At 47.3% G+C, this 19360-nt stretch overlaps 1 protein-coding gene across 2 annotated transcripts; it reads left to right on the top strand.

Annotated features, from left to right (window-relative positions):
- Positions 1-438: 438 nt before the first annotated feature.
- On the top strand, positions 439-18097 carry POP4 (POP4 homolog, ribonuclease P/MRP subunit). 2 transcript variants are annotated; one of them, XM_023555664.2, is made up of 7 exons: positions 439-695; positions 10696-10748; positions 12450-12673; positions 14068-14145; positions 14313-14374; positions 15354-15508; positions 16097-16202. In XM_023555664.2, the coding sequence occupies exons 1-6, from the start codon at positions 689-691 to the stop codon at positions 15479-15481; spliced, it is 552 nt and encodes a 183-aa protein (XP_023411432.1). In that variant the 5' UTR covers positions 439-688; the 3' UTR covers positions 15482-15508; positions 16097-16202. The 2 variants fall into 2 exon arrangements, with proteins under 2 accessions (XP_023411432.1, XP_010594430.1); XM_010596128.3 differs by lacking the exon at positions 15354-15508 and adding an exon at positions 17682-18097 and having other exon boundaries at positions 444-695; positions 16097-16198.
- Positions 18098-19360: the final 1263 nt, after the last annotated feature.

Here is a 19360-nt window from a genome sequence, read left to right as displayed (position 1 = left end):
TAGAGACCATCGAGTCCGACTCCATTCACAGGACAGATAGGAAAAGTGAGGCCCAGAGACGGGGAGTACCTTAAGCGAGATGATACAGCTAGTTAGCAGCAGAGACAGAACTAGAGGCTAAGCTGCTTATTTCAGGTCAGCGTCCCTAGCCCCCAGTGGCTGCCACCTGGCTGGTCTACAGAGAGCACTGACTGCGGGCCCCGTAGACGCCATTCCCATCATCAACACCCCCGTCCCATGTCTGCCCTCTCCGGGTCCCCAGTCTCCCTCTTATCCTCTCGCCCGGCTCTGCCTCAGACCTCAGCAGGCATTCCACAACCCTACTAATCCTGGCTGCCCCGGCCTACGTGCACCACGACCTGAAAAGACTACAAGAACCGGAGCTGCTACTACGTTTCCCGGCCGCCGAAGCGGCGCCGAGGCGCATGCGCCACCCTACGTCGGCGTGCGTCAGTGACGTCACGAGAGGCGCCATCTCCGATCCCCGAGTGCGTCTGACTCTTGCTGCAGGTGGGAGCGTGTCAGTCTCTCGGTGACGCGTCCCGCGCAGCCCCGGCAGAAGGATCCTGTCCGCCGCAAACTTTGACGAGAGAGGCTTTGGGTGCCGACCGCTGCTGAAGAAAGTGGAGAGAAGAGTGAGCGGCGCCTGAGGGAGACGTCATCACAGCGCACCGGAAGAGATTCAAGAATGAAGAGTAAGCGGGGCTCGGGGCCACGAAATCGGAGAAGGGTGGGAATATAAAGGGTCGGGGACTTGGTGCTCGTAGGGAACATGGTTCTGGGCTACCTGTCGCTGCAGAGTCCGAACGGAGCTGCTACGGGAATTGTCCCACCTTACTTAGGAGAAACCGAGTCCCGGAGTGCGGGCTTGATGTCTGAGCTGGAGGCAGGTTCTCCAGGCGGGCTGCTCATTGGTGTGTCATGCTGGTGGAGGCTCCAAAGCTTTGGTCAGACTTGGCCACCCCTCCTCTGGGTGACAGTAATCAACTACTTGCTCCTCTCTGTGGCCTGGTTTCGCCTTCGGTAAGGTACTGATGTTGATACCTGCCCAGCCTGCCGTGAACGATCCTTGTCAGGTGTAAAGCGCTGGGAACCTGCTGGGGAAGTATGTCACTAACCTAAGGCGTTGGGAATCCAGCAGAGGAGAGATGAGCGAAGGAGGAAAGAAGCACCCAAGGCGATTATAGGCAAATGAGTGTAGACACTGCTGAGGCTGGGCTTCGGGTCAGGATTTTGAGGTCCATCTCTCCCACTCCTACCTGTGTGATCAAGTCAAACCTGAACGTCAGTTTTCTCATGGGCATAACATGCATAATAACTGCTTTAAAGGGTAGTTTGAAAATTAATGAAATAAAACTTGTAGCTTCTAATCAGGTGCTGGCAAGTAATGAGTGCTCAGTTACACTTTGTTGTGTATGATTGCAGAAAAGACTTTCAAGTCTCCTGCTAAACACTTGTGACAGGTAAAGCAAAGCTGATGATTCCTGGGGTCCCAGGCTCTACAAACAGGTTATAATCCCCATCTCCCATATGAGGGAGAACTAGACCCCGTATATAAAACCTGTAACCACCTTGGCCTGACCGTTCAAACATGAACCCAGGGAAGCACAAGGGAACAGGGATAGAATTTATAGAGTGTAGTGCAAACCAAGATGTCTAGTCATTTGGCCCTTAAGCCAAGCCTGTGTCTTGCTCTTACTCCATTCGCATCCATATTCTGCCTCCAATGCCACAGTTTTCTACTGAAACAAATGAGGTAAGAAACAGGAGCGTGGACATATTTAGAGGTTGAAACCACATTAATCAACATACACTTTGAGTTTAAAGAATGACTGTGTCATCAGTTCTAGGACACCATCAATTATATGACACATTGCAACTTCCTAGATGTTAAAATGTGAAAAACATTTTTTTTTAATCTTACAATCACCAAAAGATAGTACAATCAGTTCTCATTATTCGAGGTAGTTATGTTCAATAAGGAAACCCTGGTGGCATAGTGGTTAAGACATATGGTTGCTAACCGAAAGGTCAGCAGTTTGAATCCACCAGGCGCTCCTTGGAAACTCTATGGGGCAATTCTACTCTGTCCTCTAGGGTCACTATGAATCAGAATCAACTCAACAGCAATGAGTTTTTTTTTTCTTTTAAATGTTCAATAAAGTCACCTCAAACCCTCAGTTAGGGAATGCTGAATCGTAGTTCCCAGGGGAGCTACGAGGCTAGGTTCCCGTAATCCTGTGGTCACATTTTGTCGGCTGATCAGTACCTAACTTTGTTTTATGTGTGTTTCATTAACATTGAACTCATGGCCAGCAGCACGATAACTGTAATTCATGAACTATAACTCCCTGCGTGTCTGACACACGTATTTTCTCCATGGGGGACATCACACCCTCCTCGCACTTGGGAACACCTGACTGAACTTCAGCACTACACTTGGGGGCCAACAAAAACCACACGAATGTGAAACGTGCCACTAAATAGATCATGAAAAGGATGCAGTATGAGAGCTAAAACAAGGAGACAGAGTGTCGCTTTGTTCAACCACAGCTGGAGATGTGAGCCTCAGATGACTGAGATTTTTCGCTGCTCTTCACGTGTCCACAAATGACTGCAAAAGCACCACGAGTATTAATTTTGGGTTTACAAATAAATTTTAGCAAGTAGGTGAATTCACAAATACGGAATCCGTGAATAATGAGGATTGACTGTGTTTCCACCCATCTGTGTCCTGGACAGCAATTTCCCGTGACTTAAATGAGTTACTTCAGTAGGCATATTGAGCAACTGCTCAAGCTTCTAACCTATGGTATTTTAAACCATGCCTCTCATAAAGCGTGGTCCCCTGACCTGCCGTAGCGTCTGGAAGCTTGTTAGAAATACAGGCTCTGGAGGAGGCGGAGCCAAGATGGCCTAATAGACAGACGCTTCCGTGGAGCCCTGTTTACAACAGAGACCCGAAAAAACAAGGGAAATGAGTATATTTGTCACAAGCTGGGAGCCCTGAGAATCAAAGGCAAGCTTAGACAACGAACCGGGGGGCAGGGGAAGGAAGAGACCATTCAGAAGCGGAGAGGAGTTCTGGGTCCTGAATCGCAGGGAGCCCTCAGGCACCATTCCTGGAGCAGCAGCGGCGGTAGGCTGGTCCTAGCATTCGGCCGTAGTTTCCATAGGGAGAAGCAGCCAGCTACACAGCCCCCTCACACCTCCTGAACCTGAGCAGAAGGGCGCTCTCGGCAAAAGCTAAGTACTTGCGTATATTTTACCGTGCCCCCCGCGCCCCCAGGCCAGCTTCAGCAGCTGAATCCCTGGGCCTGAGATAGACCCTGGTGAACACCTGGAGCCATCCTCCTGGCCTTGGGGAAGGAAAAAATTTCCAACTGGGGGGAAAAGAAAATTTGTTAGCTCCATTAACGGGGGGAGCTCAGGACAGAAGTGGCTCCTGTCCAGGCATAAACTGTGGACCTTGAGCACCTTTCTCTTCTGCATGGACCTGTGTGGGCCTATTTCGGGAAAAATAGGCCCTTGTTGGCAAACTCCAACCATTTCATCGGTGCACTGGAGAGGTGGGTGTTTGACATTTGACATTGCTTTGGCTATTGAACAAGGTCATCATCTACCCACAACAGGGACCTAAGGACTGCTGGCTCCACTTGGGTCACCCAGCCACCCACGACAGGGGCCCAGGGATAACTGGTACCTCCCAGTCCTTACAGCAAAATCTTTGGGTGCCCGTGCTCCCTCTGCAGAGCCCACCCACCAGCACGCTCTAGGGAACAGAGATGCGTATTCCTTAGAGACACTTGGGGGTCGGCTCTCAGCCCCTGCCTTGTTCAGAGCGTGACCCCCTGCTGCAATCAGATGCAGATATATACGCCAATCACCCCTGCCCCTCTAAGACTGTAGGACAGAGCCTGTACCACACACTTGATATCAGCTACCTGGAAACCTGAGCTGAATTCATACAAGAAAACTGAATGGACTCCTAGACTGATATACCTGATAACAGCTCTAGCCAGCTGGGGACAGGACACCAGAGCTCCAAAGGCGAAAATAATCAAGCTAGCTCACTCAAGCAACCCATAGGGGTATACCAAAACAAAACAAAGCAAGCAGCTACGACACAGTAAGCAAGCATAAAGTAATACAATAACTTATAGATGGCTCGGAGACAACAGTCAATATCAAGTCACATAAAGAAACAGGCCAGGATCACCTCAACAGGCTTTCAAAAAATCCAGGGATCTTTTAGATGAAAGGGCATTTCTGAAATTACCAGATGCAGAATACAAAAGTTTAATATACAGAACCCTTCAAGACATCAGGAAGGAAATGAGGCAATACACAGAACAAGCCAAGGAACACGCAGATAAAGCAACTGAAGAACTCAGAAAGATTATTCAGGAACATAATGAAAAGTTTAATAAGCTGGAAAAATCCATAGACAGACAGCAATCAGAAATTCAGAAGATTAACAATAAAATTACAGAATTAGATAACTCAGTAGAAAGTCAGAGGAGAAGAAATGAGCAAATAGAAGATAGAATTTCTGAACTCGAAGTTAAGTCACTTGGCACTAATGTATTTGAAGAAAAATCACATAAAAGAATTTTAAAAAATGAAGAACCCCTAAGAATCATGTGGGACTCTATCAAGAGAAATAACCTAAGAGTCATTGGAGTACCAGAACAGGAAGGGATAACAGAAAATACAGAGAAAATTGTTGAGGATTTGTTGGCAGAAAACTTCCCTGCTATCGTGAAAGATAAGAAGATATCTACCCAAGATGCTCATCGAACTCCACATAAGGTAGATGTTAAAAGAAAGTCACCAAGACATATTATAATCAAGCTTGCCAAAACCAAAGATAAGGACCCAATTATAAGAGCAGCGAGGGATGAAAGGAAAGTCACCTACAAGGGAGCGCCAATAAGAATTAAGCTCGGACTACTCGACAGAAGCCATGCAGGCAAGAAGACAATGGGATGACATATTTAAAAAATTGAAGGAAAAAAATTGCCTGCCAAGAATCAAATATCCACCAAAACTGTCACTTAAATTTAAAGGTGAAATTAAGACATTTCCAGATAAACACAAGTTGAGGAATTCGTAAAAATCAAACCAAAACTACAAGAAATACTAAAGGGAGTTCTTTGGTTAGAAAATCAATAATAGCAGGTATTGACCCAAGACTAGAACACGGGGCAGAGCAACCAGAAGTCAACCCAGACAGGGAAATCCAAAAAAAAAAAAAAAGCCCAACACAGGGTAACGGCAATGTTATCACATAAAAGAAGAAAACATTAAAATAATAAAGAGGGACTAAGAAATGTAATCATGCCACTTCCATATGGAGAGCAAGATATGGCAGTACAAAGAAATAAAAGTTAGTTATAAATTTAGAAAAATAAGGGTAAATAATAAGGTAACCACAAAGGAGACAAACTATCCTACTCATCAAAATAAAATACAAGGGAAAAATACAGACTCAGCAGAAACAAAATCAACGACGACAAATATGAGGAAAGGACAATATATAAAGAAAATCTACTGGGCACATAAAATCAAGTGGGAAAAAGAAACTGTCAACACACAAAAAAAGACATCAAAATGATAGCACTAAATTCATACCTATCCATAATTACCCTGAATGTAAATGGACTAAATGCACTAATAAAGAGACAGAGAGTGGCAGAATGGATTAAAAAAAAAAATCCGTCAGTATACTGTCTACAAGAGACACACCTTAGACTTAGAGACACAAACAAACTAAAACTCAAAGGATGGAAAAAACAACAATCAAAAAAGAGCAGGACTGGCAATATTAATTTCTGACAAAATAGACTTTAAAGTTAAATCCATCAGAAAGGATAAGGAAGGACACTAATAATTAAAGGGACAATACACCAAGAAGATATAACCATAATAAATATTTATGTACCCAGTGACAGGGCTGCAAGATACATAAAACAAACTTTATCAGCATTGAAAAGTGAGATAGACAGCTCCACAATAATAGTAGGAGACTTCAACACACCACTTTCGGTGAAGGACGGGACATCCAGAAAGAAGCTCAATAAAGACACGGGAGGTCTAAATACCACAGTCAACCAACTTGACCTCGTAGACATATACAGAACACTCCACCCAATAGCAACCAAGTATACTTTCTTTTCTAGTGCACATGGAACATTCTCCAGAATAGACCACATATTAGGTCATGAAGCAAGCCTTAGCAGAATCCAAAACATTGAAATATTACAAAGCATCTTCTCTGACCATAAGGCCATAAAAGTGGAAATCAATAACAGGAAAAGCAGGGAAAAGAAATCAGACACTTGGAAACTGAACAAGACCCTGCTCAAAAAAGACTGGATTATAGAAGACATTAAGGATGGAATAAAGAAATTCAGAGAATCCAATGAGAATGAAAACACTTCCTATCAGAACCTTTGGGACACAGCAAAAGCGGTGCTCAGAGGCCAATTTATGTCAATAAATCCAAAAAGAAGAAAGGGCCAAAATCAAAGAACTCCCTACAACTTGAACAAATAGAGCAACAAAAGAAACCCACAGGCACCAGAAGAGAACAAATAATAAAAATTAGAGCTAAACTAAATGAAATAGAAAACAGAAAAACAATTGAAAGAATTAACAAGACGAAAAGTTGTTTTTTTGAAAAAATCAACAAAATTGATAAACCATTGGCCAAACTGACAAAAGAAAAACAGGAGAGGAAGCAAATAACCCGAATAAGAAATGAGATGGGCGATATTACAACATACCCAACTGAAATTAAAAGAATCATATCAGATTACTATGAAAAACTATACTCAAACAAATTTGAAAACCTAGAAGAAAAGGAGGAATTCCTAGAAACACTATCTACCTAAACTAACACAAACAGAGGTAGAACAACTAAATAGACCCATAACAAAAGAAGAGATTGAAAAGGTAATCAAAAAACTCCCAACAAAAAAAAGCCCTGGTCTGCACGGCTTCACTGCAGAATTCTACCAAACTTTCAGAGAAAAGTTAACACCACTACTACTAAAGGTATTTCAGAGCATAGAAAAGGATGGAATACTACCAAATTCATTCAATGAAGCCACCATATCCCTGATACCAAAACCAGGTAAAGACACCACAAGAAAAGAAAATTATAGACCTATATCCATCATGAACATAGATGCAAAAATCCTCAAAATTCTAGCCAATAGAATTCAACAACATATCAAAAAAATAATTCACCATGACCAAGTGGGATTCATACCAGGTATGCAGGGATGGTTCAACATTTAGAAAAACAATTAATATAATCCACCACATAAATAAAACAAAAGACAAGAATCACATGATTTTATCAATTGATGCAGAAAAGGCATTTGACAAAGTTCAACACTGATTCATGATAAAAACTCTCGGCAAAATAGGAATAGAAGGAAAATTTCTCAACATAATAAAGGGCATTTATACAAAGCCAACAGCCAACATCACCCTAAATGGAGAGAGCCTGAAAACATTCCCATTGAGATTGGGAACCAGACAAGGATGCCCTTTATCACCACTCTTATTCAACATTGTGCTGGAGGTCCTAGCCAGAGCAATTACACTAGATAAAGAAATAAAGGGCATCCAGATTAGCAAGGAAGAAGTAAAATTTTCTCTATTTGCAGATGACATGATCTTATACACAGAAAATCCTAAAGAATCCTCCATAAAACTACTGAAACTAATAGAAGAGTTCAGCAGAGTACCGGGATACAAGATAAACATACAAAAACCAGTTGGATTCCTCTACACCAACAAAAAGAACATCGAAGAGGAAATCACCAAATCAATGCCATTTACAGTAGCTTCCAAAAAGATAAAATACTTAGGAATAAATCTTACCAGAGATTTAAAAGACTTATACAAAGAAAACTACAGTACACTTCTGCAGGAAACCAAAAGAGACTTAAGTAAGTGGAAGAACATACCTTGCTTGTGGATAGGAAGACTTAACATTATAAAATGTCTATTCTACCAAAAGCGATCTATACATTTAATGCAATTCTGATCCAAATCCCAAGGACATTCTTTAATGAGACGGAGAATCAAATCACCAACTTCATATGGAAGGGAAAGAGGCCCCGGATAAATGAGGCATTAATGAAAAAGAAGAACAAAGTAGGAGGCCTTTCTTTACCTGATTTTAGAACCTGTTATACCGCCACAGTAATCAAAACAGCCTGGTACTTGTACAACAACAGATACATAGACCAATGGAACAGAATTGAGAATCCAGACATAAATCCATCTACATATGAGCAGCTGATATTTGACAAAGGCCCCAAAACAGTTAAATGGGGAAAACACAGTCTTTTTAACAAATGGTGCTGGCATAACTGGATATCCGTCTGCAAAAAAAATGAAACAAGACCCATACCTCACTCCCTGCAGAAAAACTAACTCAAAATGGATCAAAGACCTAAATATAAAGTCTAAAACGATAAAGATCATGTAAGAAAAAGTAGGGACAACGTTAGGAGCCCTAATACGTGGCATAAACAGTATAGAAAACATAAAGAACGTAGAAGAAAAACTAGATAACTGGGAGCTCCTAAAAATCAAACACTTATGCTCATCCAAAGACTTCACCAAAAGAGTAAAAAGACTACCTACACACTGGGAAAAAGTGTTTAGCTGTGACATTTCTCATCAGCGCCTGATCTCTAAAATCTACATGATACTGCAAAAACTCAACGGCAAAAAGACAAAATAACCCAATTAAAAAATGGGCAAAAGATAAGAAGAGACACTTCACTAAAGAAGACATTCAGGTAGCTAACAGATACATAAGGAAATGTTCACGATCATTAGCCATTAGAGAAATGCAGATCAAAACTACAATGAGATTTCATCTCACTCCAACAATGCTGGCATTAATCCAAGAAACACAAAATAATAAATGTAGGATTGGCTGTGGAGAGATTGGAACACTTCTGCACTGCAGGTGGGAATGTCAAATGGTACAACCACTTTGGAAATTGATTTGGCACTTCATTAAAAAGCTAGAAATAGAACTACCCTATGATCTAGCAATCCCATTCCTTGGAATATATCGTAGAGAAATAAGAGCCTTTACACGAACAGATACATGCACACCCATGTTTATTGCAGCACTGTTTACAATAGCAAAAAGATGGAAGCAACCAAGGTGCCCATCAATGGATGAATGGATAAATAAATTATGGTATATTCACACAATGGAATACTACGCATCAATAAAGAACAGTGGGGAATCTGTGAAACATTTTATAACATGGAGGAACCTGGAAGGCATTATGCTGAGTGAAATGGGTCAGTTGCAAGAGGACAAATATTGAATAAGACCACTATTATAAGAACTTGAGAAGTAGTTTAAACTGAGAAGAAAACATTTCTTTTGTGGTTACGAGAGAGGGTATGGAGGGAGGGTGGGAGAGAGGTATTCATTAATTAGATAGTAGATAAGAGTGACTTTAGGTGAAGGGAAAGACAGCACACAATACAGGGGAGGTCAGCACAATTGGTCTAAACCAAAAGCAAAGAAGTTTCCTGAATAAACGTGAATGCTTTGAAGGCCAGCGTGGCAGGGGTCTGGGGACCATGGTTTCAGGGGACATCTAAGTCAATTGGCATAATAAAATCTATTAACAAAACATTCTGCATCCTGCTTTGAAGAGTGGCGTCTGGGGTCTTAAACGCTAGCAAGTAGCCATCTAAGATGCATCAATTGGTCTCAGCCCACTGGGATCAAAGGAGAATGAAGAACACCAATGACACAAGGTGATTACGAGCCCAAGAGACAGAAAGGGCCCCATGAACCAGCGATACATCATCCTGAGACCAGAAGAACTAGATGGTGCCCGGCTACAACCTGTGACTGCCCTGACAGAGAACCCCTGAGGGAGCAGGAGAGCAGTGGGATGCAGACCCCAAATTCTCATAATAAGACCAGACTTAATGGTCTGACTGAGGCTGGAAGGACCCCAGTGGTCATGGCCCCAGACCTTCTGTTGTCCCAGGGCAGGAACCATTCCCAGAGCCAACTCTTCAGACGTGGATTGGACTGGACAATGGCTTGGAGAGGGATGCTGGTGAAGAGTGAGCTTCTTGGATCAGGTGGACGCTTGAGACCATGTTGGCATCTCCTGCCTGGAGGGGAGATGAGAGGGTGGAGGGGGTTAGAAGCTGGCGAAATGGACATGAAAAGAGAGAGTGGAGGGAGAGAGCGTGCTGTCTCATTAGGGGGAGAGTATTTGGGAGTGTGTAGCAGGGTGTATAGGGGTTTTTGTATGAGAGACTGATTTGTAAACTTTCAGTTAAAGCACAATAAAAATTATTTAACAAAAAATAAAAGAAATACAGGGTCTGGGAGTAGGGCCCAGGAATCTACGTTTTAGTCAAATCCCCAGAATTCCTACACAGGGTAAGGTCTGAGAAGCACTGATTTAAACCACACCCTTGAACTTCTAGAATAGACGTAGCCAGAGAGCAGGGTAAGAGGCACCTCAGAAGGCTTTGAGGCTCAGCTCTTCTGTAACGTTCCACCTTCTTTCGTACTCAACTAAGCATAGTTATTTTCAGAGTTGGAGAAGGCTTAGGTCTATGGCCATACCCAAGAGGAATTGGTGATTTCTTAGTTTTTTTTTTTTCTTACTCCTCCAGGTGTGATCTACCATGCCTTTTCTCCGAAGGAGGCAAAGGATTTCGATGTTCAGGTATGGTGCTTGGCAGGGAGTCTGAGAGTGACACGGGTCATGGCAAAGATGGCTCAGTTGCTTCAGCGCCTCTAACACTGGCGTAGATGTTCCTCCCCCGACTCACTCCTCATCTTTCTGGCAGACATATTGGGCTCGGCCAGGGCCTGTGGTTCTCACGGCCTGTTTCCATATGCTGGCCTCCTTCCCTGCTGTGCCAAAGTAAAAGTTCAGTTAGTTGGGACCCTGATCTTCTGTCATCCCTGCTGTGTAGGGAACTCCAGGCCACATCCGCCTGAAACTTGCCCTGGTGAGCACATCATTTGACCTCGTCCCTGGCCTGTTTTACAGGCAGGCACATCACATTTCATAACTGGCATCGAAGTGGATCTTCAGACAGGCTTTGTCAATTCAGCAGAAGCTCCACTTACGACTCATGATGACGGAGTGACCTTGAAGTCTAGGTTCTGGAAGATTGGTATACTTCCATTTGTCTTCCTTTTGAAAGAGGACCAATTAGGTATTTTTAAAAACCAAATAATTTTTCTCTTTAATAATAGTGGTGACGATACCCAGTTAACTCCTAGGCAGCATCGAAAGGCCCCATGCAGGCATAGTTCTTATCGTCCTCACTGTGGGCTGCCTCAAAGGTGTTCATTCCCTCTTCCCCCCATGAGGGGAGGGCTTGATTACTATTGACAGATTAGCCGTAAGGTGTTTACAGCCTGGTTAGTCCAAATAAAAAGCCATACCACTTGTGAGTTGACTCTGACTATGGCGACCCCATGTGTTGCAGAGCAGAACTGCGCTCCATAGGGTTTTGAAGGCTGTGGCCTTTCGAAAGCAAATCACCAGGCCTGTCTTCCAAGGCACCTCTGGGTGGGTTCGAGCCGCCAACCTTTCAGTTAGCAGTCGAGCACTTAACTGTTTGTGTTACCCAGGGACTCCACTAGACCAGAAAAAGCCCAGGTGAGAGCTGGGGCTCCATAGAGAGTGCTCTACAGGGCTGTGGCAGATAAGAGGGTAAAGGCCCTGCTGCCTGATGAGGACGTAAGGCATGCGCACTCTCAAGAATGACACCTAGTCGTGACAGTTATTTTACCCAGAAGTCCTTTGTAAGCGCCTGTGCTCGTTCATGGGAGCATGACACATCTGCTGTATGTTGAAGAGAGCGTGTGGGCCTGAGATGCGCTAGGCAGTTCCTTCCCCGAGTGATGAGGGAGCAGGCCTCTTGTAGATCACTGTACCGCATCCACAGCAGTGGAAACCCAGGTATGGGGGGCCGTGATGTGGGCGTGTTGTCAAAGCCCCCGCCCCAGTCGTGCTGTTTTCTCTTGTGTTCATCCCTCAAGGCCATGGCTTGGGTCTGCTCTGAGCTCGCCTGCACCTGGCTGTGGCTGATTAACTACCTCTGTCATATGTTTCTGAAGCTGTCTCCTTGGCAAGGACGAGAGAATCCTTTCCCTCCCAAATAGAAAGTGTTTCTTCCTCATCAGAATAACCTCAGAGAAGCAGGTCAGGAGGTCAGATTTGGCTTTCTGGATTTTGTGGCAGACACGGTCCTGAATTGGCATTTGCCTGCCGATCTTACCAGCTGTGGGAGGCAAACGCCGGGCAGTGGGCAGACAGGTGGGACAGTGAAGGTGGTCACACCTGCTGCCTCGGTGGCACACGGGGTCCTGGGCTGCCGGACCAGAGCCATGAACACCACCCGTCTTGCAGCCGGCGGGAGCCCAGCGGGCCGAGGCCTTCGTGCAGGCCTTCCTGAAGCGCAGCCTGCCCGGCATGAGCCAGGAGGCCCTCGAGGACCAGCTGCAGCGCAAGGCCGTCGTCCTGGAGTACTTCACTCGCCAAAAGCGCAAGGAGAAGAAAAAAAAATCCAAAGGCCTCTCTGCCAGGCAGAGGAGGGAGCTGCGGCTGTTTGACATTAAACCAGAACAACAGAGGTAAGCCGAGCCTTTCCTATGCCTTTCTAGCCCCGGTGGCTTGAGCTTTCTCCCCTGAGTGTGGACTTCAGAAGCCCAGCGACTGAGTAGGCAGTCCCTGGTCTGTTCAGACTAAGGGTGCCTCTCCCTCTTCTGCCGCAAGGGGGCAGCCTTCCTTTACCAGTTTGTACTGTTTGGATTTGGCTTTTCATAGCAAGGCTCGGTGGGACTGGGGACTTTTATTGTTTGGCATTGGTCCTAGCCTTAACTAATAAGACCAGTGCCATAAGTGAGGCTGTTACCCATGGCAACAGGCTATTTGTCTCTCAGCTTTCTTAGACAGGAGAGAGGAACTGATACTCCTTAATACACATCTCTGTAGGTTTTAATAGCTAGACAGTGTCACCCACTGGGATTTCACCACCAAACAAGGATACTGCCCACACGTTTCGAAGTTTCTGAAAGGGATGCATCACCCACTGTGGGAGGACACGTTCCTTCCCCAGCCGACACGCCATTCCCCCGGCTCAGTCTTGAGTCTGCCTGTCTTACGACTGTTGGGCTTTTGCTTGGCAGTCTGTAGCCACACCGCCTGCACATTTCAGAAGATGATTGAAATGTGGTGCTTCTCACGACTTGGCTGGGCTCTGGGTGGGGCAAGGGCTGCTTCCTGCCCTGGATTCGCCTGGCTGGCATCCTCGCAGGAGGGCTCACTTTGGGTTTTAGCTTGTGGCTCTCCTTTCTCCAGCCAGCAGCTTCATGTAGACAGATCCCTTCAGAGAGTGGCCCGGAGGAGGTCCTTTGGGGCCCTCCCTCCTTGCCCTCTTCCTACCACCTGCTCACTCACCTCACAGCAGACCCATCACCTTCCATGGGAACCTGCCTATCAGCCACACCTTCTGTTCACTGAGCGTTTACTGAGTTCAGCCTCACAGAACACAAATCTTCAGACTCACAGTGACTTACACAAGGTTGGCGTTTGCTTCTCTCTTACGAGGAGAAGTCCAGACGAACGCCAGCTCGTGGTCTGAGACGTCTCCTGGGGCTCCAGCTGCCACGGTGTGCCTCACCAGCGGTAAGGGACACAGAGGGGTGAAGGCGACCCCTCCCCTCACTAGCAGAATATAAGCCTGGAGGGGCTCCAGCAGCGACCCACACCCCCCGCCTCCGGCCACTAGCAGAAGCTCAGCCTGGAGGGGCTCTGGCAGCGAGGGCCTGAGGGCCGAGTGCTGAGCTCCTGGGTTTTGGTCAGACCTCAGCCACAGAACCAGGATTTGCACCTCCTGCCCAGTGGGTCCTGGCTCATGGTCCTGGCCAAAGAGTCAAGTTCTGTGCTCTTGAGGGGCCACCCTGTGGACGCTATAACCCCAAACTCAGCCCACCTAACCTTTTGCCCATTTCTCACCTGACCACAGATACAGCCTTTTCCTCCCTCTGCACGAGCTCTGGAAGCAGTACATCCGCGACCTGTGCAACGGTCTCAAGGCAGACACGTGAGTTGACTTTCTGGAGGCTCGCACACTGGGGCAGAGTGCAGGTCTTAGGGTCTGCATTGTACGTGCAGCCTGAGGACAGCCAGCACCTTGCCCGGCTGCAGAAGTCTGCCTCCCTCAGGACTCTGTCTCCTGGGATCAACCGAGGGATCCCGTTTCCCTTGCAGGCAGCCACAGATGATTCAGGCCAAGCTGCTCAAGGCAGATCTCCATGGCGCTGTGATTTCAGGTAATTTGCCTGCGAGTACGTGGTCACCCCAGTGCTCAATGTGGCACCTGTGTCTCAGAGGTAGGCCTGTCCCTTCCACACAGATGTGAGTGATGAAGGTACCCCAGGTCACCAGCACTGAGGGTGATTGTAGCTGCCTGTTGGACACACTCTCAGTGGCCTCTGTGCTCTTCCCCCATAGGGGGACCCCGTCAGTATCCCAAAGGGCACAGTGGCTGCTGGTACCCACCCCTGGCCTGGCATCTTGAGTCCAGTCCCGTGATTCAGGGAGCAACAGTAGACGGACAGGTCCTGCGTGGACATCTCCACCCAGACCCTTCCCCAGAGCGCCAGGCTCACACATCCACTGCCCACATGACAGCCCACATGACAGCCCCTCAGACTATACGTGCCCAAAGCAGAATTCATGGTCTCTCCCCAGGCCTCCCCTCCCCTGGTCTTCCCATCATAGCTAGTCATCACCACTGTCTACCCCGCTCACTCAGGCCAGAAACCTGGCGGGCACCCAGGTGTCTTCTTCCCCCACCCCCACTTCCCACCCATCCTCACGTCCCTGCACCCAAATCTAAGTCACCGTCTCCGCCCCTGGATTACCCTCTCCCTGCCGACACACTATTGCTCCCCTACCAACAGCCAGAGTGAGGGTTTTAGAACAGAAATCAGATCCTGTCACTTCCCTGCCTAAAGTCTTCCAGTGGCTTCCTGTCATGTTAGAGCACAGTTCCCCCTCCTTGCTGCACCCTGCCAGGCCTCTGCCTTCCTTGGGCACCAGGTCTAACCACAGCAGCCTCCTGCTTCCCCAGGCGTGGCCCGGCCTCAGGGCTGGTGCATTGGCATGTTCCCCCTGCCCAGAGCGGTCTGAGTGTTCACAGCTGACTCCTCCTCTTTATTTAGGTCTCAGCCCTGATGTCAGTTCCCTGAGGGTCCACCATGGCCTAAGGGGACCCCTGCCCTCACCCCATGTCCCTTTTCTTCACAGTACTTGTTGCTGTCAGGAGCAGAACTGCTTGTCTGGCAGATATTCCCCTTCCCCCACTGGAACATCAGCTCTGTGAGAGCAGGAGCCAGGCTGTCAGGTTCATTGCTGTGCCCCCGGCTCTTACCTAGAGCAGTGCCCGGCCCAGTAGACACCCAGTGAGCATCTGGGGAGGGGAGTAAGGTGTGGGTCAGGAGAGGGGAGGGGCTGCTGGCGGCCCTGCGAGGGACTCCCATTCCAGACATAGTTTGTGGGGTCAAGTGGTGGGAAGTGCGAGATGGACGGTGTTAATTCACATACTCCAGGTAAGACTTGCCTTTGCCAGGCAACCTTACCATGAGTCTCGGTGGTGCTTTGGTCACAGTATGTGGACTCTTGGCTGCAGACCCTGCAAACAGGACCTTGTAAAAGGCAGCCCGGAGTCCTGCCCCAAGTGCCCATGGCCACAAACCCAGCAAACAGGACCTTGTAAGAGGCAGCCCAGAGTCCTGCCCCAAGCACACATGGCCACAGACCCTGCAAACAGGACCTTGTAATAGGCAGCGCAGAAGCTGCAAATGCCCTAGGGCAAGGGATTGGAAGGCCGGGCTCTCACCCAGCTTGATCCCTGCCGGTGTGGAGCTCCAGTGTGCCTGACCCAGGTGCTCTCTTTCTTCCTCTGCCAGCTCAGACCGTGGGGCCCAAGCACCCAAGCCCTCACATGCCTGGCTGGTTGGGGTTCCCTGAACGGCCCTTTTCCTTTGCAGTCACAAAATCCAAATGCCCCTCATACGTGGGAGTTACCGGAATTCTTCTACAGGAAACAAAGCATGTCTTCAAAATTGTCACCAAAGAAGACTGCCTGAAAGGTACAAAACCACATCTGAGGGGCTGTGGGCTGTGGGCTGAGGCCTCCCTGGCCGCTCTGTCACCCCTGAACTGTGGCCCCGAGGAGCCTATTTGGTGTCTCAGATCAGCACAGACTGCTACACCTACTGACCCGACCGCCCTCCCTGGTGGCACTGGTGAGCAAAGCCTGCAGCCCCAGGCAGAAGTGGCTGAGGGAAAGGAAGGGCTGCCGGGCTGGGCCTCAAAGACCAAGACCTGTTTGGGCCCCAGGATTGGAACCGTCTGCCCAAAAGGAGTCCCTGGTGGTACAGATGGTTAAGCACTTAACTACTAGCTGAAAGGTTGGCAGTTTGAACCCACCCAGAGGCACCTTGGAAGACAGGCCTGGAGATCTACTGCCTTGAACACCCTGTGGAGCAGTTCTGCTCTGCACACGGGGTCGCCATAAGTCAGAATAGACTCAACGGCAACAACAACCCGCCCCAGAGGCCGCTGCCTCCTCCAGGGAACGTGGCGAAACAGGTGGTAGCTGGGAAGAAGCAAAAGGAGAGCTTGTGGTGGTGACAGTCCCGGGGCCGCAGGTGTGAGCCCAGGGCCTGGACAGCGCCACTCCAGCAGGGACAGGGCCACCAGTCTGTATGTTTCCACACCCCCCCCTTGCCCACAAATCCAAGATCCCAAAACCAGTTGTTGGAGGTTTTGTTGCTTTAATTTTTGAGCTTGGTTTTTCCCACTTCCTTCTGTTTTCTGGCATGTTCTTCTGCTCTCATTTTAAACCTCAGAATGTGGGGTACAGGGTTCCTCACTGAACATAAAGCCAAGAGTCCATCTGAAAGTTGTAGGGGAAGGCTTTTTCTGGCAATCTTTCTGGGAGTTTCTGGTTCTGAGAGTTTAGTTTATAGCCTTTGACCCTGAAAATCAGGGCTTAAGTGAGCCCTAGTGGCGCAGTGGTTAAGAGCTCAGCTGCTAACCAAAAGGTCGGCAGTTCAAATCCACCAGCTGCCCCTTGGAAACCCTATGGGGCAGCTCTGCTCTGTCCAATGGGATCGCTGTAAGTTGGAATCAACTTGATGGCAACAGGTTTGGTATTTTTTGGTTTGTATTTAAAATGTGAATAAATTGGGCTTATAGCAGAATAACTGCCTAAAATCTCAGTTAAAAAAAAAAAAAAACCATTGCCGTTGAGTCGATGCCGACTCGTAGCAACCCTGTAGACAGGTTAGAACTGCCCCGTAGGGTTTCCAAGGAGCGCCTGATGAATTCAAACTGCTGACCTTTAGCTTAGCAGCTGTAGCACTTAACCACTTGGTGGTGCTACCAAAATGTGAATAAAATGGCCTGATAGCAGAATAACTCCCTGTAATCTTGGTGGTGCTACCTTTGTGAGTCTCCCCATTTCCTATTTGCTTATTTTAATCTTTGTAATACAACCATTTTATGACTGATATTCTGCATAAAGTGAGCTTACTGCCAGGATTTTTTCTTGCCTTTTTTTCCCCCCAGTTATTCCCAAACTAAACTGTGTGTTTGCTGTGGAAATCGATGGCTTCGTTTCCTACATTTATGGGAGCAAATTCCAGCTTCGGTCAAGTGAGCGGTCTGCAAAGAAGTTCAAAGCGAAGGGAACCATTGACCTGTGAACTCTTTGCTCCCTAAGACTTTCAACAGCAGAAAATTGGAAATGCCCTAAATATCCACCTTGCAGGAAAGAAATGGTTAAGCCAGTTCTGGCTGTAGGCCACCCAGCCGGTAAAAAATCCCTGCAGGACGTTTACAACACAGTGAGCGAGGAAGTCAGGGAGCTGGGGCGTGCAGGGTTACAGTTCATCTTACCTTTGTGTTGCTCATGGAGGGAGAAAAGTCATGCAAAAACTACACCAGGGTTAATGCTGCTTGTTTTGAATAGTGGGAGTATTAAGTTTTTATTTCTTTTTCATACTTTTGACTGTATTATGATTAATCGATTGTTTAGTTTATACAATAAAATACATATATAAATGGCATGAAAAGCCTCTGAATAAAGGAACTGTTCCCACAGGTCAGCTGGTCGGAAGGGCAGGGCAGTCTCAGAGCTGCACTCCTGCCATGGAAAACCTGCCGTCAGACACCACTTTTCACGCTTCTGCACGTTGTCTTGAGTTCTGCCTATCTCCAAACTCTGTGACTCAACTAAGGCTTACAGTGTTCCTTGGAGAACAGGATGGTGGGGCGTCCAAGTGACTCGGGCTCAGTTGCTGGAGGACTTGGAACCGGGGTGGACCGCAGAGGCCGTGCGCCAGGTCTGGTTGTGCTTACCCATGGTTCTCCTGCCTGAGTCTGGCAGGCTCCAGCAGTAGGCAGACAGACAGCAAAATAAGACATTCCCAACTCTCTCCAAGGCTTAGCCTTCTAGGACAGCCCACGTCCTCAGCAGCAGTACCTTAGTTGACATCTTAGTTCCATTTTTGCTGCTAAAAGGCCTGAGTCTAGCCCTGCGTGCAGTGTGCCTGTAAGGGGTAGGTGAGGCCCTTCTATGTGAGGCCCCCTTGAATCTGTGGAGGTAGGGCAGGGGTGAGAGCAGGCAGGAGGCATGCCTTCTACTGTCAGGGATTGAATCGCGTCCCCCAGAAATATCTGTCAGCTTGGCTAGGCCATAATTCCCAGTATTGTGTGATTGTCCACCATTTTGTCACCTGATGCGATTTTCCTATGTGTTATAAATCCTATCTCTATGATGGGATTAGTGGCATTACATTTACAAGGCAGAACTCTATCTACAAGATTGGATTGTGTCTTGAGCCAATCTCTTTTAAGATACAAAAGAGAGAAGCGAGCAGAGAGACATGGGGACCTTATACCACGAAAAAGCAAGAGCCAGGAGAGTAGCACGTCCTTTGGCCCCAGGTTTCCTACACTGAGAAGCTCCTCGACCAGGGAAAGATTGATGACAAGGACCTTCCTCCAGAGTCGACAGAGAGAGAAAGCCTTCCGCTGGAGCTGGCACCCTGAATTCGGGCTTCTAGCCTCCCAGACTGTCAGAGAATAAATTTCTCTTGTTACAGCCATCCACTTTTATTTCTGTTATAGCAGCACTGGATGACTAAAACACACCATCTGGCATTAGGAAGGGCAGGTGGGTCAGAAGCATGGCTCAGAAGGCCCCATGGCCCTGTTCTTTGAGAAGCAAATGTCTGCTGACTGAC

Source organism: Loxodonta africana, chromosome 21 (genome assembly GCF_030014295.1).
Source record: "Loxodonta africana isolate mLoxAfr1 chromosome 21, mLoxAfr1.hap2, whole genome shotgun sequence".
Taxonomy (NCBI): domain Eukaryota; kingdom Metazoa; phylum Chordata; class Mammalia; order Proboscidea; family Elephantidae; genus Loxodonta; species Loxodonta africana.
The sequence above is the reverse complement of the archived record's forward strand: the minus strand, read 5'-3'. Positions and strand labels throughout refer to the sequence as shown.

Excerpts from the sequence above, each read along its gene's own strand:
- POP4 (XM_010596128.3), top strand. Across the intron at positions 12,674-14,067 it reads ATTAAACCAGAACAACAGAG|ATACAGCCTTTTCCTCCCTC; the intron begins GTAAGCCGAGCC and ends ACCTGACCACAG. Across the intron at positions 16,199-17,681 it reads CAAAGAAGACTGCCTGAAAG|TTATTCCCAAACTAAACTGT; the intron begins GTACAAAACCAC and ends TTTTCCCCCCAG.